The sequence below is a fragment of the Rhamphochromis longiceps genome, linkage group LG15, assembly GCF_057381845.1.
Source record: "Rhamphochromis longiceps isolate RC_006_pf linkage group LG15, R_longiceps_female_GT1.1, whole genome shotgun sequence".
NCBI classification, from domain to species: Eukaryota; Metazoa; Chordata; class Actinopteri; order Cichliformes; family Cichlidae; genus Rhamphochromis; species Rhamphochromis longiceps.
In genome coordinates this window covers 24,545,481-24,559,683 of record NC_140571.1, presented here as the reverse complement: position 1 = coordinate 24,559,683, position 14,203 = coordinate 24,545,481, and the positions used below count along the sequence as shown (strand labels likewise).

Genomic DNA, 14,203 nt, shown 5'->3' with positions numbered 1-14,203 from the left:
CTATTACATAGTGCTAATTAGCAGGTGTATTATATGCAGCTTGATCGTGTTAGCACAATGTTATTCTGTTTCATCATTATTATTATTTTATTATGCAGTGACATAAAAGAACTTTCTACTTTAAGATAGCAAAAAATGAGAATGGCAAATTAAAAAAGTAAAAAGCAGAAAAAGGACGGAAAGCAGAAGAAAGTTAAGACAAAAAACTACTTTTACAAAATTATGGAAAAGAAGGGGAGTGGGAAATTAACAAATAAAAGGACGGAAATGGAGAAGGAAGGAAGGAAGTTATCAGCCACAAAAAGGAAGGAAGGAGACAGGAAGGAAGTGGTGACAACCTTGAAAAGACAAAGAGCAAAAGAAAGTGCAAAAAAGTTTAAATTCCATCAATCCCTTTTTTGAGCCAGGGGGAGGAATAAAAACAGGACACATGAAACAGACACACATACCCAGCAACGCACACACAGACACTGTCAATACAACCTAACTGCTAATGCTACCAACTGACACACCACAGAGTGTGTGTGTGTCTGAGAGGAAGTGAAACGAGCTGAATTGTGTCAGCATGTGTGTTTGTCTTATACGAGCAGCTGTGAAGGTCACTCCCGTTGAGAAGCGCTCTCAGGCACACTTCCTTAGTTTCTCACACTGCCTGACTCGTTCTCGGAAAAATATCACAGGAAGTGGTATGCATCACATTTAGAGCTGAAGCAGGCCAAGAGTGTGCTTCTGAACGATACAAATCAATACGCAAGACGGAGAAAAGAGCGTGTAAAGTTCACCCACACAACATCCAGTGAAGATTTGCCTCCTCTTTCCTAAAAATTATTTCTTATTGACATTCTTGAGCCTTTACTTTTGGAAAATATCATAAATTTCTTTTAAATATAGTATTTATTAGTCCAAAGACTATAGTTTTATTTCTTCTATGTGGAGGTTCAGTGACAGGAAGACCGCTGGTCTATAGCGCCCTCTGGTGGCAGTCTGCATGAACAGAAACACTAATGCTAAATTCTAACTGTAAATAAGATGTCCTTTATTAAGGTCATATTAATAGGTAAAGAAAAGGTTAGACAAATAGTAAAAAAAAAAAGCAATAGACAAAAATGTATGTAAAATATAATTTAATTAATAATATTATAAAAAAATCCTTGTAATAGGATGTTTCTTGGAGATCACTCCTTCCTTGTTTTGGGTTTGGGGGCTGAAACAGACAGAAAGTTTAACACTGTGAGAAAAGAAGAGAAGGAATAATAGTGTAAAAAAAAGCAACAGTAAAGTATGAAAATATAAAACATTTTGATAATGGAGCATGAGGAGGAGAAAAAAAAGACATGCAGAGTGGTTTTGTTTTTCACCATTTGGATTCTGCTGTTTGTAGAAAGTCTTCAGCATGTCTACGGCTTCCTCTGCTCTGTGACCTGAAATACACTGAACACACACACACATATAATACACACTGCACCACACAAGGACTTTACATTCATGTAACTCTTGAACATCCCATTCAGAAAAGGAGCTGATCTGCTTGCCTAAAGATTTCTGAACTCAGCTGCAGGAAGCACAAACTACTCCACAAACATGCAGGCGGAATCCAGAAAGACATCAGGAGCAAACACTGACCTTGAACTGGGTCCCAGTGTGAGGCAGGTCTGCAGAGGAGACATCCAGGACTGAGCCGCAGCCTCCGAAACGCTCGTTCCTGCAGCCATACACGATCACGGGGATGTCTGACAGCTGGTAAAGGAACAACAACTGAATCCCAACACACACACACACACACACTAGCAGAGAGGTGAGGCGAGGATACTGAGGAGGCGCAGCGCTGCAGCACACATTATGCATGGCTCCACGGTGACGTACAGCGTTATCCGCTCGCACACGCTCTTCACGTCCAAGCTGCTTTGCCAACACCAGTCCAGGACCTGATCCAGAGCGACCATCTCAGCGTGCCGAGTGGCCTGAAAAAAACCACCACGCACAAAGAAACGTATGCAAACCTCAGGTATCGTGTTGACGCTCAGGTATTTGTTCCTCTACTTCATTAAACAGCTGATTGAAACTCTGATATATCCCATCATACTGATGCTCAAAAGCCAATGGCGAGTGTGACCCTTAGAGTGGCTTTAAATTGATTTGGTTGCAGTTTTTAAACAGAGGTTCAGCCCTGAAACTTTCAAAACTTACAAAAGACTCTTTGTAATTTAATGAGATGGGCTGAAATCATTAAACAAAAAAGCACAGCTGATTCTGTGGAGGTCAGGTGGGAACTTTTTGCACTTCGGTCCAGATAAGGTGACGCTTTAACTCTGAATTTCTTCAGCAGTAAAAACACTTTTTGATACCATCTCTCTTTGCACTCAAATGTAAAGCTGAAAGGATTTCCTGTACCTGTATGGACTTTAAAAATAATGCTATTCAGACTTTAAGACAAAAGTGACCCAAGCAACCAAATAAAAGGAGCAAAGTGTTTTCCCTTTTGCTCATCTTTCATCAGACATGATGCAGGGACAGCGGGGACTTTTCCTTAGTTTGAGCCACATTTACTTGGAAGGAAAACTGTTCACACCATGAAAGGATTTTCTCAGTTATGGGCTCTCACTCCACACGCCGCAGAGGACTCACTATTGCAGAGTCACCGGCTTACTTAAGGACAAATATTGATCAGTGATTGATCTGACACTCGCAGATTACAGAAACTAATTAGGTCGGTCAAAGCAAACTACACAGTGGGGGATTACTGTACAGAGACCATCAACCCAGACCCTCTGGGACCTGTTTGTTCAATAGTTTGAACAGATAATTGTTCAAACTATTGAACTTGTTACATTTTAATATACCAATATATTATTTCTTCTTCTCCTCACCAATAGTTAATGTATCAGTTCTATAATTTATTCATTTTGCTTTGTCTTAGTTGTTGACTTATGAGTTTTGAAAGAAGACCACTCATACATACATCTCCATTTGCAGAGACAAATAACTGTGCTGTACACTTTGCCTACATTTTTAGTCTCATTGACTTCATTCCTTCCCTTCCCCACAACTTCGTCTTTGTAGACCATGAGACATCCGACAGGTACCTCTCCATTCTCCAGAGCTTCTTTCGCCTGCAGCAACACATTTAAAAAGGCAGTTAACAGGAAGCAACTAAAGATGGAAAATTGGTTAGTGTTAAGAAGAACTTCAGAAGAGAAAAATCCCCAATACACCTGTGCACAGATCTCTGGCTGCAGCTCACAGCTTTGAGAGCGTGGTGTCTTTAGGGTTCTCTAGATTAAACTTTTAGACATTTCTTAATATCATAAAGGAGGCACATGAAATTATTTTTAACATTATACACTAATTATTAAGGATTTAGGGATTATAATAGTGGATCATCTGCCTCCTGCCATCTCTATCATCCTCCTCTGCCATACTAACCCTTCTTTCACTACATCCATGAACCTCCTCTGTGGCCTTGCCTGGCAACTCTGCATTCAACACCCTTTATCCAGTAAATGTTCTGCACATGTCCAAACCAACTCAGCCTTGCCTCTTTATCTCCAAATACTTAAGCTTTCCCTCTGATTTCTAATCTTGTGCATCCTGCTCACTGCAACTGAAAATCTGAGCATCTTCAGCTCGGCCTCCTGTATTTTTCTCAGTGCCACATCTCCAAACCATCACAGCAGGTCTCACTACCATCACCTTCACTTTTACTCTTGCTGCTGACCTTCTGTCAACAATCACCCCTGACACTCGTCTCCACCTGCTCCATCCTGGCTGTACTCTCTTCTTCATCTCTCTTGTGCACTGTCTGTTGCTTGGGATGGTTGACCTCAGGTATTTATACTCGTCTACCTTGACTATTACACCTATCTCGTTCTCATTCACACACAGATTTTCTCTGATTTTCATTACACTCTCTTCCACCTGTTTACTACAGATCACAGTGCTATCTACAAACATCCACGAGGTTCACGGAGACACCTGTGTGACCACATCTGACAAATGTTTACATTATTTATTATTTACTATTATAAAGAAACTTTTTTCCAGCTGTATATAATATCACTACTTAATCCCTAAACATGATCAGAGCCTGGATAAACAGCAGAAAAAGGGCATCAGAGGGCTATAACAGAAAAACTGAAATACAAATAAAGACATCTAAGTAGCATTACTATATAAAATTATCTAGAAAAATAACCAATACCTCAATCAATACAATAAGGCAAATAAAAAAATAGAAACTTCGTAGTTCACATACCGAGTAGTTTAAATGAAAATTAAATAATTACTTTAAAACTGCAAATTTTACAAAACAAACAAAGTCGTCGTGACTCGGCTGAAGAGTTAACGGAGTGATTAAAAACACGAGCTCACCATGTCAAAAGCTCTGGCCATCCACCTCTCAATTTCCTCTTCACTCGGACAGAACAGCTCCACAGACTCTTCTTTACTACCCTCCTCTGTTCCCATTTCAACTGCTGTGACCAAAACTCAATATAAAAAAGCTGCATATAATACACCTGCTAATTTTTAATTCCTGTTTTACCCGTAGCCACGCCGATGTAACGAACTCACACCGGTGGGGGGAAGATAATATTGGACGGACCACTCGCTGCACCTGCGCTCCACGCTCGTTCTGGTCTAATGACGTCAAGTTGATGACTATTGTGGAGGGATCTAAACCGGATGTTATCGATTTTACCCCCAAAAATAAAAGAACAAAATTTTTTTAGTTTATACAGGGAGAAACTAAATTTTTAGGGCTCGATACGATTCGCTTATAAGATTAAAAAAAATCTATTGTGTTTTACTTCAGAGACCAGTCTGACGATGGTGACAAACTAGTGTCCCAAAACTATCTATATATTAGATATTCATTTTTTGTTTTCGTCAAATTTTGAAATATTTTATTTTAAAATTTGTGTATCAGTTTTGCAAAGCTTGTATGTGCATTGGTATATTGCATTGTATTGTATATTTTAAAAGCATTTAAAAATATTAAGTGTTTTTTCCTTGCCTAAATAAATAAGAATGTTTCCAGGAGCCTTGTTGCAGACACAAAGTCACTTTATGACTACTGTAGTTCGACTTGTGGTTTTATTTTGACATAAATAACCGGAAGTCATTACAATAGTTACCATGACCAAAGTACTTTGGCACTTTTGAGAGTTAGCAAGCTGCTATCCGAAACATGTCCGTAAAATAGTAAGAAAGAATTTAGAAATAGAGTTTTTGTTGTTTTAGTTGGTGGCCCTCTCTCTGTCCGAGGATGTTTTCGTCTGCGTGGAATTTTATAAAACGCCATAAAAAGAAATTTATTTTCACCGGAGCTCTAATTGGAGGTAAGTCATGTTCCTGTTAGCCGCCGTGCTAATGCAAGACTGCAGCAACACGCCAGACTCCGCAGAACAGCCTTTAGACTGGGCTTTTTATCCCCCTGTAAAATAAAGACGGAAGAAATGCACGCTAACCCATATTTCAAAAGCATAAAGAAAGAATGGTATTTGGTTTATTCGGAATTTGTTTTCTCCATCGTGCCGCAGAATATTTAGTGAAACTACCCTGTTTTTTTTTTTTTTAACAACCCACAAGGTGTGTTTGCATTGAAAAGACCTTTTTAGGAAACCAGTTAGTTTCACCGAAATTAACACTGCTTTATGTGGTAGTTGATTACTAAGTTAAATACTATTCATTGGAGTTCTTACTGTGTATTTTATTTGGGGCTCTTTAAATAGCCAACAAATGAATGAAGTTTGGTGTAGCTGTTCATTATTCGTGTTTAAAATTAAGTAAGTGTACGCTGACCTCCACATAACTGCTGGCCTTTTATCTCACGTGGCATTATGGAAAATTCAGTGTCACTTACCATATTAATTGATAAGCTATAGCATCTGCAGCAAGTCGTAACATATGCACACATTTGTAAGTGGGATCCGGTGGCTATTTGACTTTACTGGTTTAAAACTGAGTGGTAAATATGGGGGTGGGGGGGATCTTGGGCCCAACAACTTTTAACTTTGGAAAGAGGGTCAGCTAACTGATCTTGCAGTAAATGGTACATCTTAGAGGTAATACCTTTACCAAAGGGTGATCTTGAAAGCAGTGCTTCCACAGGGCTGCCTGCAGGACAACTCATGGGGCTTTCCAGCCATTTTGATAAAGAACTGCGCATTTGGACATATCTCCAGAATTGATTGCACTGCAAATTATATAGCTTAACAATCTGATCGAAGCTCAGGAAATGTTTGGTTCTGCGATCAAATAAATGTGATACATAGAGGATGCCTGCCTTACGCCACTGTAGCCAGTCAACCTGTGACCCACCAATTAAAATTCTTTCCCCATAAAGGTGCTAAAGGTGATTTAATGAAGTCCCAATGGCTCGTCCTATGTAATTTGCACCATAATGTTTTCACAGTTACAATTATTGGATGGTTAGGTTTAGGGAATATACTTTTGAAAAACAGTGTTTATCCTTGCACTGGAGAAACTTGGAGAATCCATTTCAAGTCTCATTTCAGCTGTTACATTTTACACAGTGATTCAACACCTTTAATTTGTCACAAGTCTGTAAATCTGCTACTTAAAGTACAGCCCTCTGGTATTATTCCATGTCATAAATATCTGCAGGGCAAATCCTGGTTAGCTTTTGCATCGTACCAAAGCCAAGGATAGTTTTCTGCATTTGATGTGACCTCATTGTGCTCTCTGCGTCCCTCCTCAGGCGTATACCTTCTAGGTAAATATGCCCAGAAGAAGTTCAGTGAGATCCAAGAGAGGGAGGCTACAGAGTACATTGCTCAGGCCAGAAGACAGTTCCACTTCGAGAGCAACCAGAGGACCTGCAACATGACTGGTAATTATTTTACACTTGACCTGGTTATGACTAACAGTTGACAGAAAAAGGTGAGGACCAACACTACAGTGAAAGTTTTAAATGTGTTGCAGTGCTGTCCATGCTCCCAGCGCTCAAAGAAGCCATCGTCACGCAACTCAACTCAGAAAGTCTCACAACACTACTCAAGTCCAAGTGAGGAAAAAGCTTCTTTAACTTGGTCAAACAGTAGTAGTACACAAGTTTATTGTTTAAGGCTACATTTTTCTTTTGTTTGTTATTTTATGCTGATTATTGCAGTTGTTGATTTTATTCTTGAGGAAAACATTAAATTTTGAAATTAGCACAAGTTCATGTAGTGAAATAAATGTGTACAGTGGCTGACAACCATTTCCCTCATTCACATCTACTTTACAGACCGGCTAATAAACTGGAGATCTGGGAAGATTTAAAGATCATCAGTAAGTGTTTTTCAGTTCAGATGTCCCTGAGTGTATCTGAGTAAAATCTAAATGCCTCTAAATAATCTAATAATAATAAATAATAATTGACTTATTGGATTTAAAAACAAACACAAGAAAACTTAAAATATGATAACAGAACTTGTCGTTCCGTTCAGGTTTTACACGCACAGTTGTGGCGGTGTACAGCACCTGTATGCTGGTGGTTTTACTGAGAGTCCAGCTGAACATCATTGGAGGATACCTGTACCTGGATAACTCAGTGGGAAAGAGCACAACGGTGAGGAGCACAGTGACTCCTAGAACTGATTGACTGTGTGTAAAATGATCAGCTGCAGCTCACTGTGTCAGGAGTTTTGGAAACTGTTTGGAAAGAGAGATACATATTAGACAGGTTAAATATCGGTCTGATAATATTTATCCATGATCATAAAAAATACACCTTTTAAACATTACCTGGTTTCCCCAAAAAAGCCCTGACCTGTTGTGAACCTCTCGGGCTGTCCTGCAGTTTCTGCCACACTGAGGTGATGAATTGTGGGGTGGTTTGTCTGTTGGAGAGTTTGGAGCCCAGGGCAAAGCCTTGGGTTCTTTGTCATGCTCCATACATGTCCACTGGCAGGGTGGACATTGTTTGGGTGGGTGGTACATGTCAGAAAATATTTCCCACATCTGTCAGTGATATGAGAATGTGAGAATGCCCATTTCTGACCTGCTAGTTCCCAGTTTGTGTCCAGTTATGCTGATTTGTGTCAGTCTGAGAGTAAGACGGGTAATATTTTGGTGTACCCACAGCTAGGAAATACTCATCCTGTGTACTGACTCCTGCACCAGAAACCTGTTTCCTGTTGTAAAATGAAAGATTATCTAAGGTTTGTGTGAAAATGTTTGAATCGATATCCACATATGCCAGGACCCAAGGTTTCCCTGACGAACATGTTAACAGGTTAATTTGATTCCCCAGTAAAACTGGTGAAGCTTTTCGGTGCAGTGTAACACATGGCTGTGATTAAAGAGAGCAGCACAGCAGTGCTTTTTGCCTGAACTGAATAACATAGAAGAGAATACGTTAAAGATTTAATTAATGACCTGTTGATTAAAATAAGCTTAGATTGGCTCAAAAAATCTCTGCCTGTTTAAAGCTGAGGTGAATATTATTCAGGAGTGTGTCTGTGTTGTGTGTCTGCTTGCAGACCCCTCTTGCCCCCCCAGACGTCCAGCAGCAGTACTTGTCAAGTATCCAGCACCTACTGGGAGACGGTATAGCACTGACACAAAAGCATAAACCTGTAAAATCCTTGTTTCCATCTGTCAGTGCAGGACTCTTGTAGTAACAGACTTCTGTCTCTGTCTCACACTAGGTTTGGCAGAGCTGATAACGGTAGTGAAGAAGGCGGTACAGAGCTCACTGGGAAGGTGATCTGCAACAATTATTCTCTTCATTATCCATCAGTGATCTATAAAGCAACAGAACAAGTTATTAACAACGTAGCTTAGGCTGGTAAAAACAATGTGGAACAAATTCTTTGTATTGATCTTTGTTGTGCATCTTTTAAATTAAAAAAATCAATCATCAAAACATCAACGTGGTTTATTTCTCATCTCCAGCGTGTCTCTGAAGGAGACCTGGTCTCTGCTGGAGCTGGAGCAGCAGCTGAACTGGATCAGAGCGGAGGTGGAGGCCAGCTCGAGGCGGTCTCTGTCCTGGTACCTGCTTGCAGATGACGAGAACGTGCTGGCCGATCAGGTGACTGCTCAAAGCAGATTTACACTGCCGTTCACGGGAAAACCCCATTACAGAGTCTTACAGATCTCTTTTCTTCTGCTCCTGTAGGCGTGCGGGCTCACAGAGAATGACATTATGACCATAAAGCTGCTTAACGAGACTAGAGACATGCTGGATAGGTAAATGACACACCTGTCTGTAGGTATGCTTTAACAAGATTGTGTTTGTGCTCCTGTGAAAGGTGAATTTCTGCTTTTTGTGTCTGACTTCAGTCCAGACTTCACCACTGTCCTCAAAGTCTGTCTGAACCGAGGTTTCTCCCGTCTCTGTGACAACCTGGCCGAGTTCTTCCGCCCGCCTCCAAGTGACTCTGCCCCCAGCTGTGCACCTGATAGGTAAGCCATAGACACCTGTTTTATTTATTTGTTTTACTGCTATCATTTGCATTTGAAACATGGAGAAATCTTATTAAATCCCTACATATGTGATAGCAGCTGGAGATATTATTATTCTGTCACTGGAGTTTGGTGACCTGAGGGTTACACTATGAACAAATTTCAATAACGCCGGGCTTTCTTTGGCTTCGTTGGCTTGACAACTGCTTCATTCTGCTCACATAAAACGGGGCACTTCATATTCTTCCACACAAAATAATCCCTATGTGTCCTGCATTCGAGCAGCTGCAGTTCCAGCAGTGTTAAACAGACCAAGCAGCAGATTACCATCAAATATTAAGACATTTATACAATTTCATTCCTGTGAATGTCCCTCCAGCAGAGAATCGATATTGCATTTAAAATGTGCTGCGAGTATAAGAATAAGAAAATGTGGGCCCTCCTGGCAATTTTAAACTAAACCTCTGAGCATAACCTGCTCCTCACCAGGGCATATATTAAGTATGGGTTGACGCAGTGATTTAGACAGGTAACCAGAGAGCCAGTTTCACAAGCTGAAACTGAAAATGCACAAATGATTTAGAAGATTTTAACATTCAAGTCAGGTCTCAGACGTGTACTTCGGTAGTTCTTTTTAAGCTTTTCCTTTTGGAATTCCAAAATGGACATTAATATAGTCCTACCTGTTCAGGAGGACTACATTAACATCTAATGTGCTTCGGTTGTTTGGGGTTGTTAGATATGATTCTGTTTAGGTCGTGATCACTCCTCGGTTTTGTCTGAACATAAATACCGGCCATGTGTAATGTAATGTAAAACACACTCCTTATACACATATTAAGTGTTATGAGGTGGGTGGGGTTTTTTTTTTTTTGTCCTTGTTATTTCCCAGCAAACATTAGCATGAAGTGGGCATTACCTTAACTTTGCTGTCTTTTTCTGTGTTTGTGTGTTCAGTCTGTCTGCAGTCAGTCTGCCGCTGGCAAAGATCATCCCCATCATCAACGGTCAGATCAACACCATCTGCAGTGAGACCCCCAGTCACTTTGTTCAGGTAACATCGAACACCAGACGGTGGAGTGAACTATCAGAGTGATGTGCAGTATGGCAAACAGCCAGATTCAGGGTGAAACAGTTGGAACAGGCAGCTGCTGTGGCTGTTAGTTATCTGTCAATCGGTCATTGTCCACACCGTTTGCTTTTTGATTTTCTTTACTGTTGGGAGCGTAATGTTCAAACATGTTCCAATCTGCTGACAGGTGCAGCTCTCATTTCAGAATACACATGTTAATGAGTTCTAGAGAATCACTGTCAGATTGGTTATGAAATCTTTAATCTTGCACGATCCGTTTCACTTTCTTTAATGTGTTTCAAACAGTCTTAGATTATTTTATTCTTATTCATCTGCACGTTTGGGCTCTTTATCAAACCTTTATTTTGATTGAAATTATTTAAGAGGATTGTCTGAGTGTATATATAAATTTTTTTTTATTTCCAAAAAAGTTAGGATTTGTGTAACATGTAAATAAAACCAAATCATTTATATCCTTTACTTAATAAAAAATTGTACAAAGACAACATATCGCATTGTTTAACTGAGAGATTTGTTTATTTTCACTTTTATTTTCTTACAAACTTGGTTGTATGTTAATCAAACATGTTTAAATCTGTGCGATCTCTGCAGGAGCTGCTGATGAACGACCAGGTGAAGGAGTTTGCAGCCAATGTCTACGAGACCTTCAGCACGCCGCAGGAGCTGCAGAAGTAATTGTCTGGATTGGACGAGATGAGGAGGAGAAGCAGAGGGAGGATTCGAGAGGAAGAAGAGTGGAGATTATTAAAGTCCTGGATTGTCAGCTCCTCCTGAGACACTTTTCCTCCTCAGCATCTCGCAAACTTCTCACTCCGTGATTTGTGGCCACGGCAGGACAGCAGGGGTGTTCAAGCTCAGCGCCGTGATGAATTACCAAACGGGAGGAGGAAGATGAGACCTCCACTGAGTCTTTAGTCAGAGCAGAGCCTGCAGTCAACTTTAGGACCATTGCTGCTTGGGAACTGGAGTCCCATTTAACCCAGTAAGGTGGCTTTTGTTTGCTCTGCACCTCAGCTGTGTGTTTGAAGATCAGAAGAGTTTACAGTGTGTTTCTCTTTTTCTGTTCAAACTTCTGTAGTGGCCTGTTTGTAAGATAGGTCAGGTGTGGACACATTTCTGTTATTAATCAGTATTTTTTATTGTGGGGTTGCTGAAGCAGATGGTGTTTTCAGAATATTTCAACTTAAACTTGGATGAAGAAGCTAATGAAAATGTCATGGATAGTTAAATCTGTATGTTTGTTTTCATTCTGGGAGTGTCACATGGTGATGGAATGAGAGTAAATGACCCATTTTTAGAGCTCTACAAACATTGGGAGGTTTGAAGGGTGCTAATGGCGTGAGGTCTCTGGTCACAGGTTGATCAGTCAGTGCACAGTGGTTTGTGTCACCTTTGGACCTTTTTTCACATGTTTTCACTCCTATTTACTGGTTGAGTTTGGGCACTAAAATTCATTCGGCTGGTCTTAGGAAAAGACGTGGTGGTTTGGGTTGAAATGGGGCGCTCCACAACAGGATATGTGTGAAGCATGACAGGCTGGGAGTGACAGTCGTATGTCACCAATGCTGTAATCCAGTGTATATAGCTACGGAAAGAGACAGTGTGCATAGCTGAGACATGCCAATGGCGTTGTCTTTCATCCTGGAAACACCCAGTGTAGTTAACTGTTTTTTTTATTTTTATTTTTTTTATATGGAGCTATAAATTACATAAAGACTTCATTGAATTTTAATCTGTTTTCATGCTACAGATCTGTTTTGGAGGCTCTTTTAACTCTAACTTCTGCAGTTCCTTTGTTGTCCAGAAGGTGTCACACTTCTTCAACTGTTTATATGCTTATTTCCAACCTTTAGCTTCACATGAAGTTGCTTCCCCTGTTTTGAAGTTATTGATATAATATTCTGGTCTTTGTGAAAATACAGCATCATTTTATTTAAATGGCACAGATATTTTTCTCATTAATTTCAAGTTAATGTTATTTTTGGTGCAAAATCTTTCTAATCTTTCCCATTTTTCTTATGCTCATGTATTTGACCACTTGGCTTTAGACTCATCTGTATAGACACAACAGGACTGTTATTCAAAGCCCAATCTTTCTCCTGTCGTCCTGCTGTGCTACATATTTTCACTCTCTGCCTACACATGCTACATCAGGCCCTTTTCTGAGACATGGGCGCATATCACTGCTTTATTTGTGCATACCTCTCACGGTGATGGAAAGAGCAGCAGTGTGTGCATTTGCAACAAGGGCAGACAAACCTTTGCACTCTTTGTGTGTTGTTTGCATTGTTTCTAGAAAAGTGTAACCCAACCTTTGAATGTTGGATGGTGTACCTACCCCTGGGCTGTCCTCTGAGAAAGAAACGTCTTTTGTATTTTTGAAACAGTAAAAATTCATCCGGTAAATCAGAAACTGAGTTTGTGAGATGAATTGTTTTATGAAATCGAACTCACAAGCAACTCACAAGGATGCACACTTGTATATGCCTTTCCGTTAGTATGGCAGCGTGTATGCAGTCTTGTTAAAATGAATACTAGTTAGGCGCTGGTATGATTGCAGTTTTACAAAGGAGCAGCCACTGTTTGCTTTTAGATGTGAAGCTGACACTGAGATGCCATCGGGTTGTGGGGAGGAAGAAGTGCATGTGCAAAAGAGTTTAAAAGAAATAGTCACACCTGATCAGCTGATCGCGTAGGTAGAACTGTGATAAATACTGCACTTTGAGCCCCTATGAGTCACTGAGAGGAATGAGATCGCAGAGAAGTCAGTGCCAGATTTCAGTTTTGAATTCTGTCTCCATCACAGTTTTCATATGATGTGTGATATGTTATGTCTCATCTGGCTTTGATTGCAAGAATTTACAACATCCAGCCAGGTGTATTCACTCTCATATCTGCTGCATAAAAATCTCTCCTCCTAAAAGTCTTAATTTAAGCAAAGTTGGGGATCACTTTTGATGACCTGAAATGCTCCTGCAGCTGTAATGGAGAAAAACTTAGTCGAGTCAGACTAAGTTTTCTAAGTCATCCCTTATAGTCGAGTCTGACTTTCCACTAATTGTTTGTCAAGGCAGATTTTTCACTTAGTTTCCTTCTCAGAAGATGAGGAAACATCAGGTGACAGTCCGACTAACTTAGTTCCTGGTTCCCGAGTTGCGTAATAAACGCAGCAGGGTGAGAATGTAAAACTCTGTATTTAATCACAGATGTTATGCCTTTTTGAAGCATAATGTCCTGAATGACAGCTGAAATGTATGTTTGTATCAATTTATTAAAGAGATAATACATATGACACGTGATTTCATATACTGTCTTTCTTTTGTGTATTTTTAAAGGTTCAAACTGGAAATTGTCATGGAGTTTTTGTGCCACTAGGGGGCACTCTACTGTGGGCTCTTATCATCCTCAGATAAGATCCCACATGTTGGAAAATGCTGGTATTGGAAAATGATCATTGTGGCTGTTAAAAATTGTGTCACTCTTGTGACGTATGAAAGGAATAAATAATCTTTTAATTACTTACTTTAGTGGAAAGATTTTCCTAAAATAGAAATAAAACATTTTGTAATCACAGTCACATTATTTTGTTTCCACTGTAGTCTTATGGATAGATTGAGACAGCCTCTTCGTGTGTGCTATTAAACGCCCAGCTCATTGCTTTCTTGCATTGCAAACCACGATAAGGCTGGCTGAACTTGC

At 40.0% G+C, this 14,203-nt stretch overlaps 2 protein-coding genes across 3 annotated transcripts; one reads left to right on the top strand and one right to left on the bottom strand.

Annotated features, from left to right (window-relative positions):
- Positions 1 to 1,107: 1,107 nt before the first annotated feature.
- Positions 1,108 to 4,628, bottom strand: adat2 (adenosine deaminase tRNA specific 2). Of its 2 annotated transcripts, none has more exons than XM_085381967.1 (6): positions 4,369 to 4,628; positions 3,006 to 3,110; positions 1,811 to 1,961; positions 1,624 to 1,730; positions 1,359 to 1,431; positions 1,108 to 1,204 (listed from the first exon to the last, which is right to left on the bottom strand). In XM_085381967.1, the coding sequence occupies exons 1-6, from the start codon at positions 4,462 to 4,464 to the stop codon at positions 1,176 to 1,178; spliced, it is 561 nt and encodes a 186-aa protein (XP_085238093.1). In that variant the 5' UTR covers positions 4,465 to 4,628; the 3' UTR covers positions 1,108 to 1,175. The 2 variants fall into 2 exon arrangements, with proteins under 2 accessions (XP_085238093.1, XP_085238094.1); XM_085381968.1 differs by having other exon boundaries at positions 1,359 to 1,421.
- Positions 4,629 to 5,122: 494 nt separating this feature from the next.
- Positions 5,123 to 13,808, top strand: pex3 (peroxisomal biogenesis factor 3). The gene is made up of 12 exons (XM_085382566.1): positions 5,123 to 5,336; positions 6,719 to 6,850; positions 6,943 to 7,024; positions 7,247 to 7,290; positions 7,449 to 7,570; positions 8,484 to 8,550; positions 8,652 to 8,706; positions 8,899 to 9,037; positions 9,125 to 9,195; positions 9,289 to 9,411; positions 10,369 to 10,465; positions 11,096 to 13,808. The coding sequence occupies exons 1-12, from the start codon at positions 5,264 to 5,266 to the stop codon at positions 11,177 to 11,179; spliced, it is 1,089 nt and encodes a 362-aa protein (XP_085238692.1). The 5' UTR covers positions 5,123 to 5,263; the 3' UTR covers positions 11,180 to 13,808.
- The last annotated feature ends 395 nt before the right edge of the window (positions 13,809 to 14,203 follow it).

Excerpts from the sequence above, each read along its gene's own strand:
- adat2 (XM_085381967.1), bottom strand. The coding sequence starts at position 4,464 with ATGGGAACAGAGGAGGGTAGTAAAGAAGAGTCTGTGGAGCTGTTCTGT. Across the intron at positions 1,432-1,623 it reads ACACTGGGACCCAGTTCAAG|TGTATTTCAGGTCACAGAGC; the intron begins GTCAGTGTTTGC and ends GTGTGTGTTCAG. Across the intron at positions 1,205-1,358 it reads CAAACAGCAGAATCCAAATG|CCCCCAAACCCAAAACAAGG; the intron begins GTGAAAAACAAA and ends TGTCTGTTTCAG.
- pex3 (XM_085382566.1), top strand. The coding sequence starts at position 5,264 with ATGTTTTCGTCTGCGTGGAATTTTATAAAACGCCATAAAAAGAAATTT. Across the intron at positions 7,571-8,483 it reads CAGTGGGAAAGAGCACAACG|ACCCCTCTTGCCCCCCCAGA; the intron begins GTGAGGAGCACA and ends GTCTGCTTGCAG. Across the intron at positions 9,412-10,368 it reads CCCAGCTGTGCACCTGATAG|TCTGTCTGCAGTCAGTCTGC; the intron begins GTAAGCCATAGA and ends TTGTGTGTTCAG.